The sequence below is a fragment of the Stegodyphus dumicola genome, chromosome 4, assembly GCF_044657685.1.
Source record: "Stegodyphus dumicola isolate Sdum_Otavi_A_Nest chromosome 4, ASM4465768v1".
NCBI lineage: Eukaryota > Metazoa > Arthropoda > Arachnida > Araneae > Eresidae > Stegodyphus > Stegodyphus dumicola.
In genome coordinates this window covers 198,385,008-198,409,786 of record NC_140771.1, presented here as the reverse complement: position 1 = coordinate 198,409,786, position 24,779 = coordinate 198,385,008, and the positions used below count along the sequence as shown (strand labels likewise).

The 24,779-nt window shown below is 34.2% G+C and overlaps 1 protein-coding gene across 2 annotated transcripts in view; it reads right to left on the bottom strand.

The window, feature by feature from the left end:
- LOC118205162 (tRNA (34-2'-O)-methyltransferase regulator WDR6) overlaps positions 1-24,779 on the bottom strand; it is a 104,277-nt gene that overhangs the window by 40,127 nt on the left and 39,371 nt on the right. For both annotated transcript variants that reach the window (XM_085815901.1, XM_085815900.1), the window contains exons 9-15: positions 22,754-22,843; positions 19,581-19,663; positions 16,586-16,740; positions 16,382-16,494; positions 14,230-14,424; positions 11,275-11,430; positions 11,112-11,186 (exon numbers count right to left, since the gene is read on the bottom strand). In XM_085815901.1, coding sequence (XP_085672027.1) covers positions 11,112-11,186; positions 11,275-11,430; positions 14,230-14,424; positions 16,382-16,494; positions 16,586-16,740; positions 19,581-19,663; positions 22,754-22,843 — 867 coding nt within the window. The remainder of the gene's footprint in view (positions 1-11,111; positions 11,187-11,274; positions 11,431-14,229; positions 14,425-16,381; positions 16,495-16,585; positions 16,741-19,580; positions 19,664-22,753; positions 22,844-24,779) is intronic.

The following is a 24,779-nucleotide window of genomic DNA, read 5'->3' as shown; positions in this document are numbered from 1 at the left end:
CGTCCCTACGGTCAGTTAGAAGCATTCGACCCCCCGTCGCCTGTTAACCCGAGTGATTTCCTGTTGTCAACAAAGGGAGAAAGAGGTACTGGAGGCAATTAAACGAATCGCTAATTAAGCCCCTAATTGGCCTAGCGATTTTGTTCAAAAGGATTCTTCTGATTCAAGCCATGGGCTGTATGAGATTGTAAATTTGAAGAAGATCGGTCTGCTACTTCAAAAGTTACTGTTTTTCCAGCATTACCAGGACTTAGGATTATCGTCTTCTACAATAGTGATTAATGCAGTGTGTGTGTGCTTTTTAATTAATTCTGTGCCTGTGTTTATCAATTGGATTACTCCGCAGAACTACCTATAGTGTACAGCTGATGCACAGAAGAAGTATCGCAGCCAAGTGCATTTCTCTGCAATTTGCTTGCTAGTCACTATTGATTATAGCACTCAACATTTATGTAATAAAATGTACCTGTTACATTCAACCCAGCAATAATACCAGTATTTCCTAATAATATACAAGGCATTTTTGCGGTGTTCTTAAAGTGGAAGTGTGTTTTTGTGTCAAACTAACGTGAAAGTTATGTACGTGGTACAGGTGAAAAGTGATTTAAAGTGTTAACGTGAAAGTGTTATCAAGTGTTGATATTGCATGGTGAAAGTGTTTTCAAGTGTTAAGTGATTTACGCGAAAAGTGATTTAAGGTGTTTACATTCCATCAACGGTGATTTATAGTGTGATTTAAAGTGATTTAACGTGATTAAAAGTGATCCAAAGTGTTAACGTGTCCGCAATTTGCGTGCTCGTCACTATAGATTATAGCACTGAAATTTATGTATTAAAATGTACCTGTTACATTCAACCCAGCAATATTACCAGTATCTCCTAATAATATACATGACATTTATGTGGTGTTCTTAAAGTGGAAGTATATTTTTGTGTCAAATTAAAGTGAAAGTTATGTACGTGGCACAGGTGAAAAGTGATTTAAAGTGTTAACGTGAAAGTATTATTAAGTTTCGATATTGCACGGTGTACGTATTTTCAAGTGTTAAGTGATTTACGCAAAAAGTGATTTAAAGTGTTTACATTCCGTCAACGGTGATTTATAGTGTTATTTAACGTGATTAAAAGTGATCCAAAGTGTTAGCGTGTCTTCAATTTACTTGCTGGTCACTATTGATTATAGCACTCTATATTTATGTATTAAAATGTACCTGTTACATCCAACCCAGCAATAATTCCAGAACTTTCTAATAATATACAAGGCATTTATGTGGTGTTCTTAAAGTGGAAAAGTGTGTTATTGTGTCAAATTAACGTGAAAGTTATGTACGTGGCACAGGTGAAAAGTGATTTAAAATGTTATTAAGTGTTGATATTGTATGGTGAAAGTGTTTTCAAGTGTTAAGTGATTTACGCGAAAAGTGATTTAAAATTTTACGTTCTGTCAACGGTGATTTATAGTGTGATTTAAAGTGTTTTAACGTACTTAAAAGTGATCCAAAGTGTTTACCTGAAAGTGATATTACATGGTGAATTCCATCAACACTGATTTAAAGTGATTAAGGTGATACAAGTGTTAACGTGAAAGTGATATAAATGTGTTATTAAGTGAAAAGTGCTCAACGTGTATCGGTGATTCAATAATGACACGTAACTCATCTGCACAGTCGGAAGGAGAGCTTCAGATGCAAAGGTCGGATTTCGATCCGCAAGAGATACTCGACAGTGACCAAGACCATCAAGGCAAAGTTCACCTGCTCTACGAATTTATAAGAAAGACAGCCAGCACTCATAGAAGGGGCAAATTCCTCCTACCTCAAGATCTTCGTGAGCGACTGCTATGTGCTCTGGACGCTCTGGAAACGCTAGCCTTGAGAGGCCCACACCTTGCAGAGAGTCCAACCCTAGCAGACATAGGAGTAAACACGTCGACGGTTCTTTGTTGTGAACTTGCTCACTCGATTCAGCAAAATGCAAAAAGACAGGTGAAGCAGCTCCATGCAAATAAAGATACTATACAGCAGGATGAGCACCCGGTTATAGAAGGCAAAGATGGCCAACCTACGTACACGCAAGCGGTAAAGCGGAGATGGAAAAGGAAAGTCACGAACATGCCGACACTGCTGATCCTCCTAAACGTGATGAACAGAGTGCGATTATATGCGGGGTACTAGAAAAGCATGTCCAAATTGAAGATCTGTGTGTCAACCTTCGGGGCATTACGAACTTAAGTAGTGGAGGTGTGGCGGTGCGATGCAACAACAAGGATGAAGTACAGAAGATAAGTCAGTTCCTAGCTCAGCACGATAACCTAAAGGATACAGTACGCACGCGTATACCACGGAAGAGAACACCGAAATGCACAATCGACAATGTACCATACGGCACCTCGGAGGTGGAAGTACAAGAAATGCTACAAAAGTCTTGCAATCTTGGGAATGAAGAGTGTAGAGTCCTCTTCAAGCGCCCGGACAGAAGGAATAGAGCCACAAAGTGGGTGATTGAATGTACCCCTGGTGCCTTTCATGTCCTCATGTCCAAACGAAGATTGTTCCAAGGATGGAGGGAACATAGTATCTATGAGTTTACAGGAGCCAAGCGCTGTTTCCGCTGTCAGGACCTGGAACATACGTCGAAAGACTGCTGCCACAGGCCTTACTGCGCTTACTGCGGACGCTGTCATGACATTAATGAATGTAAGGCGGACTGCTCTGAATGCATTAACTGCATCATAGCAAACAGAGATTCAAAAGTTAAAGTGGATACACACCATGCAGCGTACGCAGCAAACTGCCCAACATTCCATGCGCACATCCAGAAGATTAAAGCACGTACTGACTACGGTGAGGACAACTAATTTAATAGCCCAGCAAGCAAGGCATCGTCTACCTACTACAACAGCCAGTTCACTTAATAACAAGCGCAACTCTCTAGGAAGCAAGTCAAGTATTTTCACAGTTAGTAATTTTACCTTAAAAGTCAATTAATTTACAAAAGTAATGGAAGTGAATTCAAGAACAGAGGAAAGCAATGTGCTCAAGTTTGTCCAAATCAACCTCCAAAGAGCGCGCGCGGCTACTGCACAGCTAGTGCAATATGCTATGGAGGAAGAGGCGGACTTCCTTTTAATTCAAGAACCTTTTCTTTATGCAGGGCAAGCAGCAGAATTTCCCCTCCAATGGACCGTCATCCAGGATTCAGGAAGTGAGGGAACAAGAGCGGCAGTAGTTTGTTGCCACAGCAGATGGTTGCCAGTTGTGCTAGCAAAGTCAAGAGACATGGTCACAATTGCAGTCGAGGCTATGGGACTGAGTGTCCTGGTCATGAATGTTTACATTCCACCTACAGTAGACGTTTCTCCCACATTAGATGCCTTGCAGAATATCCTTACGTCCTACCCGCATGCACACCATGTATTGGCAGGAGATTTTAACTCTCATGCGGAGGACTTCGGATATCCGACCACAGACCCAAGAGGTAGAGAAGTTGTGGACTGCATTGCATGCAACGGACTCATTCTTCATAATGTGCCGGACAGTCTGCCGACCTTCGAGACCCAAATGGGAAAAGGATGGCCCGACATTACTCTGTCAACAGCGCGTCTGGCTCAGAAAATACAGCACTGGACCGTAAGTGACACTCCCTCAAACTCGGACCATCGCTATATAACGTTCCAGATAGGTCAGCCACATGCGCAGTTTATGAACAAGCGTTATAGAACCAATGGCAGAAAATTAAAACAACTTGTAAGCAGGCTAGGACCAGTACTAGGGCAGGTGGACGAGGCACTTATGAAATGTCAGAACATAAAGGATGCTGACGACTTAACTACCAGTATGATACGAGATATTCAATCTATCTGTGATGCCACCCTAGGCCTGAAATCACCAAAAGTTTTAAGAGTGGCAAACTGGTGGACGAAAGAGCTCCGTGCACAGCGCAATTGCACCAGGGCACTTAGGCGTAAGATGAAGAGCGAAAGAGACCCAGACAGGAGGCAAGCCCTTAGTGTTCTTTATAATAAAGAGCAAGCTCAGTACAAAAGGGCAATTGCAGCCGCAAAACTTGCCAGCTGGAGGGAGTTCTGTACTAAGAATGTAGAAGTCTATGGTGCTCTCCACAAGATAGCTTCGAACAAAGTTTACAGACCACCGGAGCTAAGAGCCTTTGCAGGGCAGCAGGCTGGACACATAACAGAAATCACGCTCAGGACAATTCTTGACGCCGTACTTCCGGAAGAGGATATTACAGATCCGTCCGACCACCAGGCTTATACGCTGCACACATCTGTCCCAGATGATATGCCATTTACGGAGAAGGAAGTCTCCGCAACGATCAAAATTCTCCTGAAAAGTAAAGCCCCTGGTCCGGACTCAATAGACTATCCAATCTTGAGAGCAATACATAAAGCAAGATCCGGCTTTCTCACGCGTTATTTTAACAAACTGCTAGCACTGCAAAGCTTTCCGGAACCTTACAAAATGGGGCAGGTTGTGCTCTTTAAGAAAGAAGGGAAGGATCCAAACAGTCCATCCTCGTTTAGGCCGATTTGTCTTCTCCCGGTAATAGGGAAACTCTATGAGAAGCTCCTAGTCCAGCGGCTTAAATTTCATATGACGCAGAGTGGGGCAATCTCTGACGCACAATATGGATTCAGAGAGCTACGCTCAACGATTGCTGCCCTATCAAAGATAAGAGACTATATCAGCCACTTGCATGAAAGGAAACGGCATGCAGCGGTCCTAAGTCTGGACCTGCAAAGCGCATTTGACTCTCTGTGGTGGCCCTCAATTTTAGAGGCACTGCACCAGGCAAGGATCCCTGATAACCTCTTGCAGGTTTTCAAGCAATACCTGTCCAATAGAAAGTTCATAGTAACACACACTGGCGGTGTCATAACCAGAAGCCAGACAAAAGGCTGTCCACAGGGATCGTGCATGGGTCCAGACTTGTGGAATGCAACTTTCGATTCCATCCTACGATACGAATGGCCGTCCCATACCCAGATAGTAGCCTTAGCGGATGACGCGACCTTTGTGGTAGGCGGCAAGAGTAGAGATGAACTGCAGCAAAACTGCAATGATGTAATTGATACCTTCTCTCGGCTATGTCAGGAGAAAAAGCTAATAATTTGAGGCAAAATCGAAATATATAATTTATCATAAACCAGGCCAAACTTTAATAAGAAACCCAACCATCCAGCTTAATGGGCAGACCATCAAAAGGGTCAGAGAACTAAAACTCCTGGGTATTATATTGGATGAAAAGTTCACCTGGCTGCCTCACCTTAAAGCCCAAAGAGAAAAGGCTCGCCGAATCGCAAACAATCTGCAAAAAATGCAAGGCCCGCACTGGGGCCTTCGGCCCAATATCTACAAGATACTTTACTCCACTGTCGTGGAGAGGGTCCTAACCTACGGAGCAGCCATCTGGGCAGCCCCGATGACAGTCAGAAAGGCAAAATTGCTAAGTAGTGCACAGCGACCATTTGTCCTGGCCATAAAGAAGACCTATAGGACAACGTCGACTGCGGCCACTTCGGTATTAGCAGGGCTTATGCCGCTCCCAATCAAAGCGCAGCAGGAAGCCTCGATTGCAAAGGTGACGCAACTCCAACAGCCATGCACATATGGGGATACATCCTATCTGCCAGAAGTCTACGAAACACGCAGGTCCAAACTAAGCACACATCCGTCGGAATATGGACTGGGCATAAGGACTTTCCACTCACCAGCGTTAACCCCGCGCTTAGATGGACCAGGGGCCGTGCTTTATACAGACGGGTCAAAAATTGATAACGCTGTAGGCAGTGCCTATATAGCCTATATAAATGGAAACATAGCAAAGGAATGGAAGGGCCGTCTGGGAGCACAGAACTCAGTGTTCCAAGCAGAAGTAGTTGCCCTCACAAAGGCAGTGAAATGGGCAATTGACACACAGCAGAGTCGAGCTACGATATTTACTGACAGCCTGTCAAGCATTTATGCTATCAACAACCCTCTCCAGCGCTCCGCACTAATCTCGCACCTGCAAGAAGTCCTCCGTCTACAAGAAAAGTCAATGAGAATCCAAATTTCCTGGGTGAAGGCGCACGCCGGAATCCAGGGAAATGAAACAGCAGACGCTCTTGCCAAGAAGGCTGCCCAAAATGAGGAAACGGAGCAGATTCAGGTGCCCCTGCCCCGGTCATGCCTAAAGAGGCAAATAGAGGAGTCCGCCATTGGAAATTGGCCATTGGAAACAGAATGAATGGGACCAAATCCCGCAAGGCCGCAGAGCATATGAGTTCCTGCCCAAGGTAGAGGTGGACCGGCTCATCTCATCACCCTACCTCACGCGATATATAACAGGCCATGGCCCCTTTCCGACGTACTTTGCAGAAAGGGGTCTAGCAACAACTGATATGTGTGTTTGTGGCAACGTGGGCTCACCAGACCATTATGTCACGGAGTGCCCCTTAACAGCAGAATGGCACATAAAATTCCCAACTACCAATGTTCTGCCTTTCAAACGCCTTCTCATAAAACATCGAGGCACGCGGCAAAAGCTTAAATGCATAATGGCCAAACTAGAAAAAATGGGCATAGACCTCTGCAGGCCGGAATAGGGCACCTGCAATAAACATAAAAGCATCTTACAACTGTGAAGACTCAAGATGGTTGCAGGGCCAGGGTAATACCCGAGTAGTCATAGAAAGCCGTCCGGGTGCCCTGTCCTGCTGTCACCTGTCACCTGTTAACAAAATCAATTACAGCTCATGGTGATGTAATTAAACAAGAACAGTCAAATTCAAACTGATAATGTGGACTAGTGCTCAAAGATTATACAATTTAATTTTAATTTAATCTGGCTTAATAACTCTATCATATGAGGAAATAGAAATGGGAAATTATAGTAAAAGTCAAAATCATAAACAATTGGGTAATTTACATAATAATAACTGCACATATCTTTGAAGAATAATTTCCTTTATGTACTCAGTTTCTTTTTTCAACATGTTTCCTTTTCATTTTAGAATTTTTGGATTTAATTAAGGATTTGTTATTCTAAAAAACACTAAATGCATTTAGAATGTACAGAAAAATCGGCTATTTTTATTTCTTTAGTAATATGAACATTCAGAAACAATACGAAATATATATAGTAAAGGCCAGTTACAGAGCTGATGTGGCAGAATTTCTAGAATTTAGAGACACACCGAACAACAAATTCTAGAAATGGCAAAACTTTTAGAATTTAGAGCAAGCATTGGAAGCAGAATTTAGAAAGGCAATAGGCAGCAGAACTTAGGTTCCACAGAAATTGCATCAGGTGGGAAAATGCCTAGTGCCAGCTATGTGTATGATGCATTAAGAAATATTAGATGAATCTTTTAAATTGTAAGTTTTCAATTTCTTTATTAATAAAAAAATCCCTTTCTATAATGCCTGCCCATGTGATAAGATCAGAAGCATTTTTGATATTTTCCATGCTTCTGTCTAGTGAAAAGTAGAGAAAATAAAGAGAAGATAAACATGTTAAGTTTCTAGTATCAGAAGGAATACATTCTAATATTATGTTTTCATTGTTCTTCCAGATGTTCTCCCAAAAATTAAGAAATTCATTGCAAACTTTCTGTAAAATACATTACGTGTTGATACCATGGAGAAATTTTTCAGTTTGTCACATATTTCTCAAATCTTCTAGAATTGTGGGTCTATAAATCTTGCCTTCAAATCCTTCTAAGCTTTCCAAGCTGTAATGTCTAAAATCCTAAAGAAACATTATCCCTACCAATTCTGTAACAAAAAAAAAAAAAAAAAAAAAAAAAACCAGAAATATTTTGGAAACAAAAAAGGAAGGAAAAATTGTAAAACTAATTTTATAGAGAAAACTCATGCATATTTTGAGAATTTTGAATACTCTGACTGAGACAATTACATGGGAAAAACTCTTACTTTGACAAATATTAAAAAGAAGACATTTTTAATTAATTACATAGCTAATTTTGCTTTTGCTAAGAGCTGCTTTGTAAATTGTGCTTTATAGCATTATATTTTGTTTATTTTTCATATTTAAAATATTGTATAAGTTGCCAAAATGAAACTTCATATGACAGCGAAAAATAAAAAATGTTTTATTTTAATGTTATTTTCTAAATATAATTCAATATATTACCATTATTTTAATGAAATTTATCAATGTTATGATGTTTTAAAAAAAATCATCGAAAAATTTTCCGATTTTGGAAGAGATAAAAGCAGGCCAAGAAGAAATTAAAGTGGGCAAAAAAAAGACTAAAGCAGGTCAAGAGAAAATAAAAAGAGTAATTACTGCCATAATAGAAAACAAATTTGGAACAACAAAAGGCAGAATAGACACAGCTGAACACTTCATTGTTCTTCCAGATGTTCTCCCAAAAATTAAGAAATTCATTGCAAACTTTCTGTAAAATACATTACATGTTGATACCATGGAGAAATTTTTCAGTTTGTCACATATTTCTCAAATCTTCTAGAATCGTGGGTCTATAAATCTTGCCTTCAAATCCTTCTAAGCTTTCCAAGCTGTAATGTCTAAAATCCTAAAGAAACATTATCCCTACCAATTCTGTAAAAAAAAAAAAAAAAAAAAAAAAAAAACCAGACCAGCTGAAGACAAAGTTGGTGAAATTGAAGAAAGAATTTTTGTCACTGAATAATATATTGAAGAAATAGTTTCTGTTGTCGAATAATGAATTGATTACAGAGTTCCTGTTGCAGTCACCAAAGTAGATGACAGCTTAGAGAAATCCATAATTACAGCAAGAAACACTTTTGACGCTTTTAAATTCCTAGACATGCCTTCTCGTCCCTCTCTAAAGCTATCCACATATGATGGAAAGACCTCCTGGAAAGTACACAAGACTCAAATTTCTATAGTGGCAAATGGATAGGCTTCTCCAGCTAAGCCTGCCACCTTACCACTTCTCTGAGACCAGATGGAGTGGATATTGTCTACACTCTACCCGAAAACCAGAGGTTAAACTTGGTTAGACAAAGCTGTTTCTCGCGTGATGAAGTTGTGCTTTGGCAAGAAGTGTTTAAAAGACAACAGCAGGCTTCTGTTAAAATCTCGCCAACAGAAAATCACAAAAACACTTTAGGACCTTGCTATGGATGTTGACAGGTTGTCTCATTTTGCATGTTTGGACTGCCAACCAGAAAAAAGGAAAAAACCCGTCCCTCTAGTACTTTATTGATGGCATCCGAGATCCTTAAATTCAGAATGTCCCATAGATGGCAGATGTCAAGGATTTAAAAAGCACTTTAGTGTACACCATGAAATTCGAGGCAGCCCAGCAAGCAACCCGTAGAGACCGATCAGAGCTGCTCATGTCCAGCAAACAGTGGATCAAGTAATTGCTTATCTAGACAATTTAATCAGGCAAGTCAGTGCCTTGAGGCAGAATAGGAGAATAAATAACAAACCAACCCTAAAGTGCTGGAACTGTGGAGGTGTAGGCGATGTACAAAGGAACTGCAAAATACTCCAAGGCACAGAAACTTAGCCCGTTCCCAGCAAAGGAGGAGGAAACTAATTAGTGCCCATGTCGCTGAGTGCTAGATATTATAAAGTTCCATTTTAGAGTGTGTCAGATCTCAGCAGTGAGTGGCAGCAGTAACATATTTTTTACCATGGGACATATCAATGGAATTCCGTATAATATGAACAACAATACACAACCCAATATTACCATAAATAAACCATTCAAAAAGATCTGGCTCAGTGAATAAACTCAAATGTACACTGGCCTGTGTTACCCTCCAGAATCTGGTGATAAGATTGACACTGATAGAAAGTTAAATGTTAACATCATGTTTGGAAACGTTGCTGACCATCACATGTCCTATGTGGCAGATTTACACACTCTTGCATACTCAGAATAGATTTTCTAAGGAAATACAATTTTTCCTTGAACTTTAAAAGTATCAAACTGCATTCTGCATCTCAGGGAATAATCCTGTTCAGAATTAAAGTTAAATCCGTCCACCAAATATTAGCTCAAGACAATATAACAGTACTAGCAAGAAAGAAATTTTTACTACCTGGATCCACAAATCAAAACAGAAATTCCCAGTATGGCATAGTGGAATATCCTAAGAACTGTAACAGCCTGAAAGGAGTACCAGTAGCCTGGGCACTTGTCGACTTAGCGAAGACCGTCATCCCAGTGAGAGTTGGCAACATCAGTGATAAATTGAAAATCATTAGGAAAAACTAAGTGGCTTCAACATGTACTTCAGCAGCACAACCTGCATGGCTGTGAAAGGGGCCATACCCTACATTAGATTTATTTTCAGTTCAATAACACAGCGTGGAATTTGGACATCTCTGCACATTGAGATTTATTGATAATCATGCAAATACAATACGACTTTTTAATGGTACATCTCTTTCTCAGTTATAAATGAAAATGTATATCAAACTTCATTAAAATCTATTCATTAGTTTTTCAGAAATTTGACATAATGTACATATTCTCTTAATTAATATGAAACATGATGTACATGTTAAAAGTCAGCTTCTAAGCCAAATCTTTAACAATACATGAATTCAATATTACTAACTCAACTTACATATTCCCCACTAAAATTCAGACAAGATCACTTCAGACATGATATAAGATGAAAATAAATCATACGGTTACTTGTGTAAAAACTGTATTCTCATGAAGTTCATATATAGATTCACCTTGACCCAAACATTGGTCTAACAAATGGAAGCTTCAATAAACAGATGTCAAGCAGTCAATTGCCTTCTGCATTAAGTCGGGATAACCAATTACCAATCCATTGAAGAAGCTTCCATTTTCTTTCAGGCCTAAACCAACTCTTCAAATTCAATTTCAGTGCTTTTACATTGTTTCCAGAAATATATTACAGTTTGTTCAAAAACGTTTTGGACATTTTGTCATACCAGTCTTTGAGAGCCTTACTTCTAACAAATGATCCCTTTTGACAGCATTGATCTCTCAATAAATACTTCAAACCTTAAGAAATGTTTTTCAATCAATTTGGAGTGCAATTAAATCAAACTCATGAATTTGTCTAAATAAAGCATTTGTCTAAAATATGTAATCATCAACTTACAGTGTAAAATCCAAGTAGCAGAAGGTCATCACCATAAAACAGCATCTTACCAATCCATTCTAAATTATAAGGTCCCTATGAAATGGAAAAAGTGTAATTGAGAATTATAAACATTCAACACATTATATTAAATTCTTTTGAAGATGAAAAACAGTATCCATACTTTCAAACAGCGAAGCAGTTTCAAATAACCATTTGAAATACAATATACAAGAACTCGAGCATCTCGACCTGATGAATAGACTAAAGAATTATGCTCTTGAATATCAGTAACTCCATTTTCGCCATGAATACAGCTGAATGTCATTATTGGATTTCCCTATTCGATTACAGGAAAAAAATAATCAATAATTTATAATATAACTAAACTAAATACTACTCTGAATTTATAATTTTAAAACAAATTTTTCAATTTTTATTTAACATCACCTCAAATGCAGTGATTAAAAAACTAAAAGCACTAAAATATACATTACAATCTCCTATAAAAAAAATGGCAAAGCTTACCTATACGAAACATTTGATATGTTAACCATAAATGTATTTACATGTTATCAACAGTGAAAACAGATTCGAGGTTGTTTTTGTAGTAATTTGCTTTACTTAAAACATAGCAGCGAAAATTTAGAAATGATTTTCATCAAGACACTGAAATTTTAAGTTTAGTAGATATTTTTTCCCCCATTTTGTTAGCTTTAGATGCAATTACTGAAGAACAAGTTTAAACATTACTGTTATATTATAATTTATTTAACCCTCTGAACAGTGTGGGTCTTTGGATCTGTCATGAAGACCTGTATTAAACTTATATTCATTAAGATGGCATTTATACTATTAAAGAAAGTCAGAAAGCAAAATATTTTAAATTATAATCTAATACATACCAAAACTGCATTCCAAATAAAACTGTTCATGCTGCTCAGAGAGTTAATATTACTTGTAAATTTCATTGGGCCATCCAAAAAGTTCTGCGCTTTTCCAAATCAAAGCATGTTTTCTTCTAATTATTTTGTTCCTGCTGATACGGAGTGATTTTGATCAAAAAAGAAGTTGTTTAAATGTAATCTTTTCTGCTCATGTTGTATAATTTTAAGATGTGTTGTGGTATAATTTTCATTTCAGTACAGTACGAAGATTGGAGAATCCAAACGTTCATTTTCGTCATATTATACTTTTATTTTTAAAAAAATGGTGGGGGGATGCTAGTCAGATTGCTCTTAAAATCTGTGCCTTATATGGAAAAAATGCTGTTTCTGATGACACAGTTCGAAAGACATTTGGAAGCACTGAAATTTCAGCCTTGAAGATGACACCTGCTCTGGATAATCATCTTTGTCAACAAGAAGGTATTAAATGAAGCTGTTGCTGAAATTGTAAGTTATACAGTTCAAGAACTATCAAACAGAATAAATATTCCAAAGAGTATATGATAATTTGAAGAAGAATGAGTTATGTAAACTGATATGACGTATGAGGATCTCATTTTAATACAGCAGAATGTATTTGCTTGAGTTTTGGCATGTGATTCTTTGCTCCACTTTTTGAGATAGCTCATTGTTGAAGATGAGGAGTGACTACTACACAATAGCTTTACAAGAAACAAATCATGGGATGAGTCAAAGAACATTCTTTAGTAACCTGAAAAGCATGGCTGCATCCTAAAAAATAATACTTTATGTATGGTGGGTCTACAAAGGATGTTGCCACCAAATCAGATAGCAAATTCATAAAAATATTATTTCCAAAAGTTTAAAAGTCCAAAAGTTTTAAAATCAGAAGTATAAGAAAACTAGAAATGGCCAATCTTTGAGGTGTTGCCTTCCATAATAACAATACTTGGCCACACATACCGATGAGTGTCAGACAAAAGCTTACTGAGCATAATTGATTTGAGCAATGTTTTATTTTTTGTTTTATTTTTGCTTCATTGATACAAACATCAGCAATGTTTCATGTCACCCGCCATATTCAACAAAAATTTTGTCCTCTTATTTTTCATATCTTCATGTCTCTTTAAAATTCTCTGAATGGTCTGAAGTTCACTTCTTTGGAGATTGCCAAATAGCAGCTGATAATTGCTTTAAAATAAACTTAACGACTCTTCTAAAAAAGAAATTTTCTAGAGATGTCAAAAAATCACAGAATAAAATGATGCTTAAATGATTCAAAGAAAATTTCTTACATTTTTGTACTGAATAGTTTTTTATATTCATCTTAAATACAAAGTTTCTTATGTTCTGTACATTATTATAAAAAAAAAATTTGCTGAACTTTTTGGATGATCCAATATATATAACAGAAACATTCAAATTAGCAAATATATTTTGATGACATCAGTTAGAGAGTAAAGAGGATGGGACATAACTTACACACAACATTTGATTCCCCCTATTTTCTTTAGAATTTTAATGCATAAATGCAACAACAAAAATTACTATAATTACGTATTCATTTAAAAACCTCTGCAAGTGGTCAAGCAATATAGATATATGTATGTTTAAAAATATTTGTGATGACACATTTAATTATACAGACATGCATCTTAAAATATCGTCTACACAATTAAGTAGTATCAGTACTGAGAAAAAAAGAGAACAAAGGTAAAAAGTAGGAGAGTCATATTACAATTATAATCAAGAAAATGCCATTTACTCATGGCCTTTTGGAGAAGCTTAGAGTTTTGGGACCAAACCTTTAGCTGCTTAGAGGATTAAAAAATATATATAATATATTTTTTTAATCTTTCTTACTTTCTCCTCCCCTCCCAAAAAAAGGAGGTTGTATACATAATATATTAATGTTTTGGTAAGATAATGACACTTTTTTAAGCAACAAACTTTATAATTTAGAAATAAATATTTTAATGAGTAATTAGCCATAAAATATTTTTATATTTCAAATGAGAAATGATTTGAAATTTCAAATGAAACACATATTTTAAATTACTTTACTGACATGAACATTCTTTATTCTATGAAAATAGAAAGGTGCAAAAAAAGAATATGTAATGAAATACATTTCATATTCAAAAACAATTTATCAATAATTTTGTTAAGAAGGATTAAAGTACTAGGACACATAAAAGCAATAGCAAACAAGTTTCAGCAAAATGATTTACCAAATTATTAGAATAACAGCCGACATGTAGGGCATAGATATGTATATTTCCTCCCCTGTCACCAACAATGAAACAGTTGTCAGATTCCAAAAACAAAGCAGCTGTTGACCACCAATGAGGCTTGCATTTAGGAAGATGTAACTTTTGAAGGCATTCTATTGATAATTCATCTCCAAACTGAACTTTCCACAGAATCTTTAAAAACACATTAACTTTAAAAACACACAGAGTTTAAAATAATATACAAATAAACAAAATACTTACAAAATTTGTCACTAAAATGCAAGGATATCAACAAATAAAATAAATTTATAATAAATACATAGAATAACAGCATACAGAAAATAAAAATGCAATGTAAATTTTCAAATGGGCAATAATAAAAGAAGAATTTTTAATGCAACTACAGTATTTTTTTTTTTTTTTTTTTTTTTTTTTGAGTGGAAGGTACATCTATAAAAGGCATAAGCTGATATGACAAAATATAAAATAGTACTTCAAAAACACTTCACAGTATATAAATCACTAAGATACTTTTTCCTTAAAGAGAGAATTGTTTGCCTCTACAGCTAAACTGTATTATTTATTATTTATATTACTTTCCATGTTCATAGAGTGAAATTATTCATAAACTACTCACCAGTGGCCAAGTGTTAAAAGCTGCTGAACATGGTAATTTGGTTCAGGATTTGAGTTCCGGTGAACGGGCTGGATGCATGGGTGTTTCTGTGGTTTTCCCCACATGTAATGTGGATATGAGCCAGTTTCCCTTAAAAAAAATAATTCCACAGGGCATCCCTCTCTTTCTGTGTAGTGTTTAATGGCAGAGCACATAATAAATTTTTAAAAAAATTACTCATTGAAAATACTTTTCTGTAGACTTTCTCTAATAAAAGTAACCAGTACTTTTTAAACACAAATAACATTGGTACAAAGCATCACCTTTCTAAAAAAAGCATTTTCGCAAAGTACCAAAATTGCCTAGAAAAGTGAGGAGTTATCTTAGGGAATTTTCACTACATGTTAATCAGTAAGCCTTAGAGTAGAATAACTTTCCAAATACAGAATATTTCAAAGAAACAGGTGAAATATTAATAACTAATAATAATATGCAATTTCACAGAAACAAGTGAAATATTAATACAAAATATTAATACCTAATAATAATATGTGGTGAAGTATATACTGTCCCTGAAAATTTAACTGGACACTAGTAAAAATGGCATAGTTTTTATGGCAATGATTAAAGAGCCAGTTCAGAGAAATTTCAGGATGAGCATAACCAGCATTTTTCATGCTCCAAGCATGCCATATTAAGACAATTTGGATTATCAGGTTGGAATGGAAAAGTACATACACTGTGAAGTAAACCACAAGAGAAAACACCACACATGAGTAGATATCATCTTTCTGAAAAATGGCCTATGGATGCTGAAAAAGTCCTATGAATGCTGAAAAAAGTTTCAGATTCTGTTTCCCACTCAAATCGAATTTTTATAATGTGTGGCCAAAGAGAAAATTTAGATTGTTCAAATACAACTGTGTTACCAAACTAAAATTATGACATGGCAATCATTTGTCTCACCCCCCCTTTTTTTGTATATTCTTTTTATGAATTCTAGTCTTTGATATGCAATCATATGCTTCAACAGCAAGATTAGTAAACATGTTTCAGTTTTCATCCCTTGCTAAATCACACTTTATTCAACTACTGTTTACATATATATAAACAAACAGCAGCTGAATATAATACAGTATATAATGATTTAGTAGTATGTTAGTTGGCTTTAATGATGCACAGCAAGCTGATTATCCGACATATTAATTATTTCAGTGCCAAATTTAGAAGAATTTTAATATTATTTAAGCATACAGCATGCCAATTTGAAATTTAATATTAGAGAAAATTCAGCATTACATTAAGATCTTAAATGAATAAATAAATAAACAAAAAGAAATGCATCACACCGATAAAAATTTAAACTGACATTTCATCGATTATAATAATAATAATAATAATAAATAACCAAACAAACTGTTCCTTTAAAAAAAGAATTGTCTCTTATTATTAAATATATTTAAGATAAATAATTTCAAAAATATACAAACTAAAAAAAATATGCAATTAAATATCAAATAGGTACAGCATTACCATATACCCTTGAATTCCACACGTCAGAAAATGATCATTTGACTTATCCACCCAATGAATAGAACAAATTTTACTCTCACACACTTTAAATTTTTTTAAATCAATGCCTGCTCCTGCAAAGCAAAATTAATAAACAAATAAATCATTCTTTAACATACAGTCCAATGACTAGATAATAAATAAGAATTTTTGTTAAATAATTACTTTCATATTTTGACAGAAACAAATATCCATGCATATTGCCTAAAGCTATATAGGCACTTTTATAAGATATTGATGAAACACAATATGAAGCATTTGATTTATCATGGAAAATGTCTTTCCAACTCATGGTTTTTAGATTGTACTGTGACAACCATCTGAAATGAGAATATAATAAATAATGCTAAGCAATAAATAAATAAATAAATGTAGACATAGACATATCAAAGAAATTGTACTTACAACCTAGCTTATTAATTTTGAATTATAATATGATACCACATATTTTCACAGCATAATGTACCATTATCTCAATGATGGAAAGCTACCTAACATTAAAAAACAAACCATAAGCAAATATATGTGAATGTGTGCACATTAACATTATGAAAAGCAGAATTATGTAATATTTAATGAAATGACCCTCCCTCATTCATAGCTTATGAAATTTTTTAAATAAAATTAAAATGTGTTTTAAATTAAATACAAAAAGGATTCTGTGAACAAATCCTAAATGACAAAACCATCAATTATTTTTTTAACCTTCAAACACAATAACAAAATTTTAAAATTGCAGCATTAATGAACAATATAAATGTCATTGCTAAAAATAAAGAGAAAAACTAATTGGCCAAAACTAACACATCAGAAAAAAAAACAAAATGAAAATAAGATATGATGAACGATGTTTGGGATAAAGTGCAGTCATTAGAGTCAGCATACTCACTATATTTATAAGCTATATTTTTGGTAATTTAATTTATACAGCAAGTGCTAGAGGCAATGATTATATAGCTTGCATTCTGGCTTTAATGCTTTCATTTAATTAAATTTAATCATTTTGCCACGTTACTTACAAAAACTTGCTATTTAATTTGAATCATTTGAAATGTAGCTTATGATTAATAAATGTGTTATTTTCCTAATAAACCGCACCAAAAAATCTATCATATGTCTCATCACACTGCCAAGAATACATCATTCCACCCAAACGAAATTAAAAAAACAATGTATAAAAGTATTGAATCTTCATTTTTTTCTTACGGTGGCCTCTACATATGGCCTCTAATAACCAGCTCTTTTTCAGTGAACAAATTTGGGCAGGAAGGGTACTCCTATGTATCTTAATAAATTCACAGTAACACATGTAATTACACAGGAAATAAACTGTTACATTACTTTCATTATCATAAGTTGACTGAAACTAATGTAAGACACTTTTTCATCTGAAGTCTCAGAGGCTACATATATCAATCTAATGGTGGTAATAGTCTGCCAAAAGGTTTAATAAAGATGTTTATTATATTTTTCTATGTATCCTTTCAGTTGAATATTAATTAGAAATATATAAATATACATTTCATGTAAAAACATATACTTTTGGATTTAAATTCGAGACATCTTTGCATTATTTTCATTAATTAAAAGTGTTTTACATTTAAGAAAAAAAATTAAAACATAAATACATTTAAATAATTAATGGCATATTTAAATTTTAATGTCTGTATGTGTCTTAATCAATTCACTGTAATACGTGTAACTACACTGAAAATAAACTGTCATAAGTTGACTGGAAGTAATGCAAGATACTTTTTCATTTGAAGTCTCAAAGGCTAAATATGTCAATATAATGGTGATAATAGTCTGCCAAAAGGTTTAGTTAAGATGTTTATTATATTATTCTATGTGTCCTACCAGTTGGATTTGAATTAGAAATTTATAAATATATATTTCATGTAAAATCATATACTTTTGGTTTTAAATTCGAGACATCCTTGCATTATTTTCATTAATTAAAAATGTTTTACATTCAGAAAAAAATTAAAACATACATACATCTAATTTAATAATGGCATATTTAAATTTTAATGTTCCTATGTATCTTAACCAGTACACTGTAATATGTGTAATTACACTGGAAATAAATTGCCACATTACTTTCATTATCATAAATTTGTATAGTCATTAGTATATTTTGAAGCAAGAAGACGTGAAAAATGTGCATTGTCCTTGCTGGGACTCCAACTTGGACCTCTTGAACATGCGCCAAATGAGCTACCATTACAGTACGAAGGCATGATGGAACGAGGGAGAAAATACCTTATATGCTATCCCTTTTAAGGGGCAACTGAGGATTAGAGGACCCAGTTGCCAAAACCTGGTGGTGAAGAATCATCATCCACCACCTTTTTAGTTTGGGCTCCACTATAGAGACATTAGGTTTCTTCGAAGCAGAAATGTGAAAAATGAGCAAAGCCCTCGGCTGTACTCGAACTTGAACCTCTTGAATACGCACACACCGAGTGTAATACCATTAAACAATAAAGGCATGCAGAAAGGAGGGAGAAAATACCTTACATACTCCCCCTTTTAAAGAGCAACTGGGGATTAGAAGACCCAATCACCAAATCCTGGTGGTAAAGAATCATCATCCTCCACCTTTTTTTAAGTTCAGTAAGTTTTTTTTAAGTTCACCTTTTTTAAAGTTTTTAAGTTCCACTGTAAAGTCATTAAGATATTTTGAAGCAGGAAGACATGAAAATGTGCAATGCCCTTGCCGGGACTTGAACTTGGACCTTTCGAATATGTACCGAGTGTGCTACCATTACATCACAAAGGCATGCTGGGAGGAGGGAGAAAATACTTTATAAGTTGACTGAAAATAACGTAAGACACTTTCTCATTTGAAGTCTCGGAGACTAAATATGTCAGTCTAATGGTGATAATAGTCTGCCAAAAAAGGTTTAATTAAGATGTTTATTAAATTATTCCATGTGTTCTACTAGTTGAATTTGAATTAGAAGTCAGTAAATATATATTTCATGCAAAAACATATACTTTTGGATTTAAATTCGAGACATCCTCCCATTATTTTCATTAATTAAAAGTGTTTGACATTTGAAAAAAAAAAGCCAAATACATATAAATAATTATACATCTAAATTAAAAATGGCTTATTTAAATTTTAATAATTACAAAGTCTTAAAAAGAAATTCACCCTTTGTCTGTAGTGCACATTATATATTCGGTTTCATCATCCACTAAGAGAAAAGTTATTCTTGGGAAATCTAGTTCTGAGGGCTGAAAAACAAATTTTAATAGTTAATCAAAAATATTTTTAACTCAGTAACCAAAAAAAAAAAAAAAAAAAAAGAAAAAAAAAAGAAAAGAAAAGAAAAGAAAAGAAACAAATAGAAAGAAAAATGGATTTGCAGTTTACTAACATGAATTTTTATATATTATTAAGCAATATAAATTTATGATAAAAAAGGAAACCTAAAATGTTTGACAATTTTACTATGCATTTTTTATCATACATTGTATAAATTAAGCAAATGAAAATATGGTACATATTTATTTTCTGGTTGATGATGAAAGTCAGAGTAGATCTCGCCAAACTTGCACCAATCTCTATGGTGAAGGTTTGAAATAGCAAAAGATCACTCTTCATTTAGTTACATAATCAAAAGATCCAATTCAGGATATCAAATATAAAAAAAGTGGTAATGAGGTAGTTGTGATCTACTGTTTTCAGTTAGCTGGTTATTTTTTAGGTGGCACCACTATGGGAGATGGACAAGCAACTGTAATGTAACGGTCATGCACAATCTAGATAAGTGTGTAGTTGAATATGCAGATAATGATAAATGCAGATGTGTGAAAATGTAATAATTATATCATTTTTAATTCATGCGAATAAGTCATAGCTTAGTAATAACTCAGAAAGTATTAGTAATGTTTTTCCTATATTTTGTTGGTGTCAGAACTGTAAAAGTTCCTGCCCCATATATCAGTGCTTCAATTCAGATGTACTTAGTATAGGTTCACAAAGTTTGGATGATTTTTTACTCAACAATATCTACTAAGAGCACCAAAGTATTATCTAAAATTTCAAAAATTATTAGAAGATCAGATTAGATTATTAGAAGAAAACTATTAGAAGATCCTCATTCCATACTACTTTCATTTATCTGTATTATTTTTATATTTTCATTTATTGTTTAATAGTACTAGTATTTTTAATTTTAGTATACAAGGTCTGTCCCAAAAGAACTGCACCCCATTTTCTTCTGCTGCAACTTTTCGTTGCACAGCATTGTCTCTTGCACAGAAGGGTGGGTGAAATCGTGGGAATACAGCGCGACCAGCAACAATTGGCTCCAAGCTTCTGGAGAGTCACAGTGCCTGTTTTAATGAACCCTTGTGTGAGTGCTTGGTCAAAATCAAGGTGGAAAAAACTCTTGAGCAGTGATACGCGAAAAGTTTTGTTTCAAACTTGAGAAAACGCCATCGGAGATTAAAAGAGAGATCTGATCGTCGGAGATTAAAAAATCCTTCAAAAGACAGCATTTGAGGACTCTGGAGGTTGACGAGGCTACTAAAGGACATCCCTAAGACGGACTTCCAGGATGCATATAAAGCATGGAAATAATGTTGGAACAAGTGTGCTAAAGCAGGAGGGATGTATTTCGAAGAATATTGAGTAACTGTATGAATCGGTTCGATAAATTTCTTAAAAAAAGGGGGGCGCATTACTTTCGGGACAGACCTTGTATTTTATATTTTAAATTTCACTGTTTGCTCTTGTCATCTGAAGGCAGATGACGATGCAGGAAATGGCCATGCAACTGTAACTGCATGAGATGACTGTCATGTGCCATCTAGATAAGTCAGTAGACATTGACAAATGCAGACGCACGCGTGATAATGTAACAATTTTTCTTCCCTTTTTATCATTTTTTATTCATGTAAATAAATCATAGTTTAGTAATAACATAGTAATATAAATGATGTTTTTTCTATATTTTGTTGGTTCCTATACAACTAAAATTGGTTGTTGTTTTAAGCATTTCTTATCATTTTATTGCATGTTTTAATATGAAAGCTACTAATTTTTTTTTACTTTATAAAGCTATTAAAATTTAATGAAATTAAAAATTTAATGCTTAATAAATTAATTAATGGAATCATTTCCATTTACATATTCTTAATTATTTGTATTTATTTTTACGTTTTGTAATATATATGGTTCGGCGAATCATAGAAAAGGCTCAATTAATTGTCCCTCCTGCTTTCGTTTTGAAAAACTGGAAGGAATTTGCATTTAATAAGTTACTAAATTAATTAATGAAATCATTTTCAATAATGTATTGTTAATTATTTCAATTTATTTACATATTTAAAAAAGTTTTAGAGGTGCCAGCTAAGAAATGACTGACTAACTACAGATCACATACTGCATCATTACCCAAAAAAAATTAAGAATTCAATCTTTAGATACCCCCCCCAAAAAAAAATTTAAAAATTAAAAGAAATTTTTAAAAAATAAAGAATTCAATCTTTGGAATTATTCAAACAAATTCATTAAAACTTGCTTTAGTCATTCCAAAGGGCAAAATCTCTAACAGGTACAACTACAAGTGAGCAGGCTACAAGAATTTCATCATTGGTTATATAATCTCACTGCACTAACTTTTGATGGAGAGCACTAAGAAACAGTCCAAGTGTTATGCTCCTCTTCCCCTACTACCAAACCATCTGACAGTACTTTCCACTCATCTGCATTTTGAATGTGCAATGCTAGACAGGTACTGTATATTTATGAACATTCATGCCTTCTTCAGGATTCGAGTCCAGCTCTATTGGTGTGGCAATCAGCATCACTAACCACTATGCTGATCAGGGCAGCTCAAAATACAGTCAGCTTCTTTGCGAACTCACAACTCTTGATATCAAGAGAAGTCTGCAGAATGAAGATTTTATTGTGCTATTTTGCTGAACACCAGAGTTTTTCAATGTTTCCAATGTACAAACTATATATGGTATATATAGTCTATATATAGTCTAACCAGTTTTATAACTTTATAAATATTCTACTGCTTGCTGTTCTGTAAAAGGCAGATCCCAAATTTTATAATTCTTTTCAAAATGCATGAGGGAAGAAAAAAAAAAAAAAAAAAGAAATGGCAGTTAACTTATATCCTTTTCCATAAAAATTAAACTGATTTATTAATGATAGGTGTTATGTGAAATCACAGTGAAGATCCAAAATGAAAGCATGTTGCGATGTCACAATTATCCATTATTGGTACTAAATCGTACTGTTTGGTAACAGTTATTGTTTGTCTTAAATGACTGACAGGAAAATATGTAAATATTGAATAAACTTACTCTTGTATGAAGAGATGTTTGTGAAATTAAAGCTGTAGAAATACTTCCTATAGAGTGCAAATACACTCCACCATCACTTCCTCCAGTAAACTATCACAAAAATTATAACCATTTTTATTAGTAGGAAAAAAATGCACATAAGTTTCACATATTACTGAGATACAGTACATAATTTTATAAATTGGGTAAAAATTTTTAAATCTACCATATTCCTATTTTATGATAATAAACTGCAAAAAGGGAATAAAAATTTGCATTCTAATTGTTATTAATTGCAGTCTATACCAAGAATTCAAAATTTTATGAGCGGAGGAATCATATTATTTTATGAAAAATTTTGTAAGCATTTTAAAAATATTATGATGCTGTTTATGTTAATATTTTAGAAACATTTTTAATAAACAGATCATTAAAAAATCAGTGGAATATGAATTTAAATGAATTGCAGTGATGTAAATTAAATAACAAAGGTAAATATAGATTTTATTTAATTTGAGTTGCTTTACAATAACATTGACAAAATTTATTACTGCAAAAAGACAGAAAGTCTAGCTTTATTTCGTACACAGTCAGAGCCAGAAAAATGCCAACTGAACCTAATTGGGACATGTGCTTAAAAGAGCTCTGCATTTGCAGAACTTTATGTATTAAACTTTTGTTGTGTGTTAAAATTCAAAATTGAGTAAGATATATTTTTTCTCAGATGAGCAGAGATGGATGGATATTATTTCACCCTTATAAGGAATACATTACATTCTGATTATTCTGCTACCCACAATCTGTAGTAAAAACTAAATACTATTTACTTTTGAGTCCCACGTGTACTTGAACAACACTGAAATTAGTAAGCACTGTTGGAAACAGTGAGTAATAAATGAATTAAATAGTCATGGAAAAGTGTAAGTAAGTTATTAATTAAGGATTATTAAAACATGCACTGTGTTTAATTGATATTTTTTCCCTAACAATCATATAAATAGATGTGGTTAGGCAATCCTTCTATTCTGTAGCTTTGTTAGCTCATATATTGCCCGTCCATCACAAGTTTCATTGGTGTGCTTTTATTTCATCGATGTTTGTATACACAGGTTGCTCATTTCTCAGGTATGTTTCAGCGCAGAACAGTTTGGTTTAAACTGGAAGTAGACTACAACTGTGCCTATGAGAGAACTGTTATTGCAGTTACGTCAGCAACAATTATTGGAAAAAGGTAAGCACTGCTTGGATTGCACATTTCAATTATTATTATTATTATTATTTTAATTTTAAGTGCAGTTTGAGGAAAAAGTAATCAATAGAAAATATATTAACAGTAGAAGCCCATAAATCCGCAAAGCTTGGGACCCAAGGTTGTACGGATTTTAGGACAGAAAAGATAAATCATAATATTCAGACTAAAAGTGCAAAATAAATAAGCCATATTAGATACATTTAATTAAATTATTATATACATTATTGCAATAACTTATTATATGCATTAAATTATTATTACATATATAAATTGATTACATATTATTCATTGTATTATATGCACACAGCATTGAGGTTTGTCGATTTCGCCTCATGCAAAGATTTCCGGTTTCGGAATCCGGTGTTAGAATCACTGTTGCTGTAAAATTTCAACAGCTTTTCTTAATTTTTCCATATATCATACACAATCGTGTCTTATTTCCATATGATCCTGCTATAAACCGAGGAGTAGCACCTGCCTCCCTCTTTTGCAGAATTTGCCCTTTTTGCATTACCACCAATGCAACGTGTTTACGTTTTTCAACATTGCAAGTAGTAAAATCATCAGTGCATTTCTTATCTGTCATTGTATTAAAAAGGGCTGAAATTTAAAATATTCTTAATTCTTCTTAATATCCACAAAATATCCGGATTAAAAAAAAGGGCAGCACTAAATAATCTCATAAAATAACAAAGTTCAGAAAATACAACAACGTGAATCGTGAACTTGAAAGAAGAGCGAATCATCTGCTTTTTTTACTGCGGTGCAGATTACAGGGGGAAAAACTTTTATCAT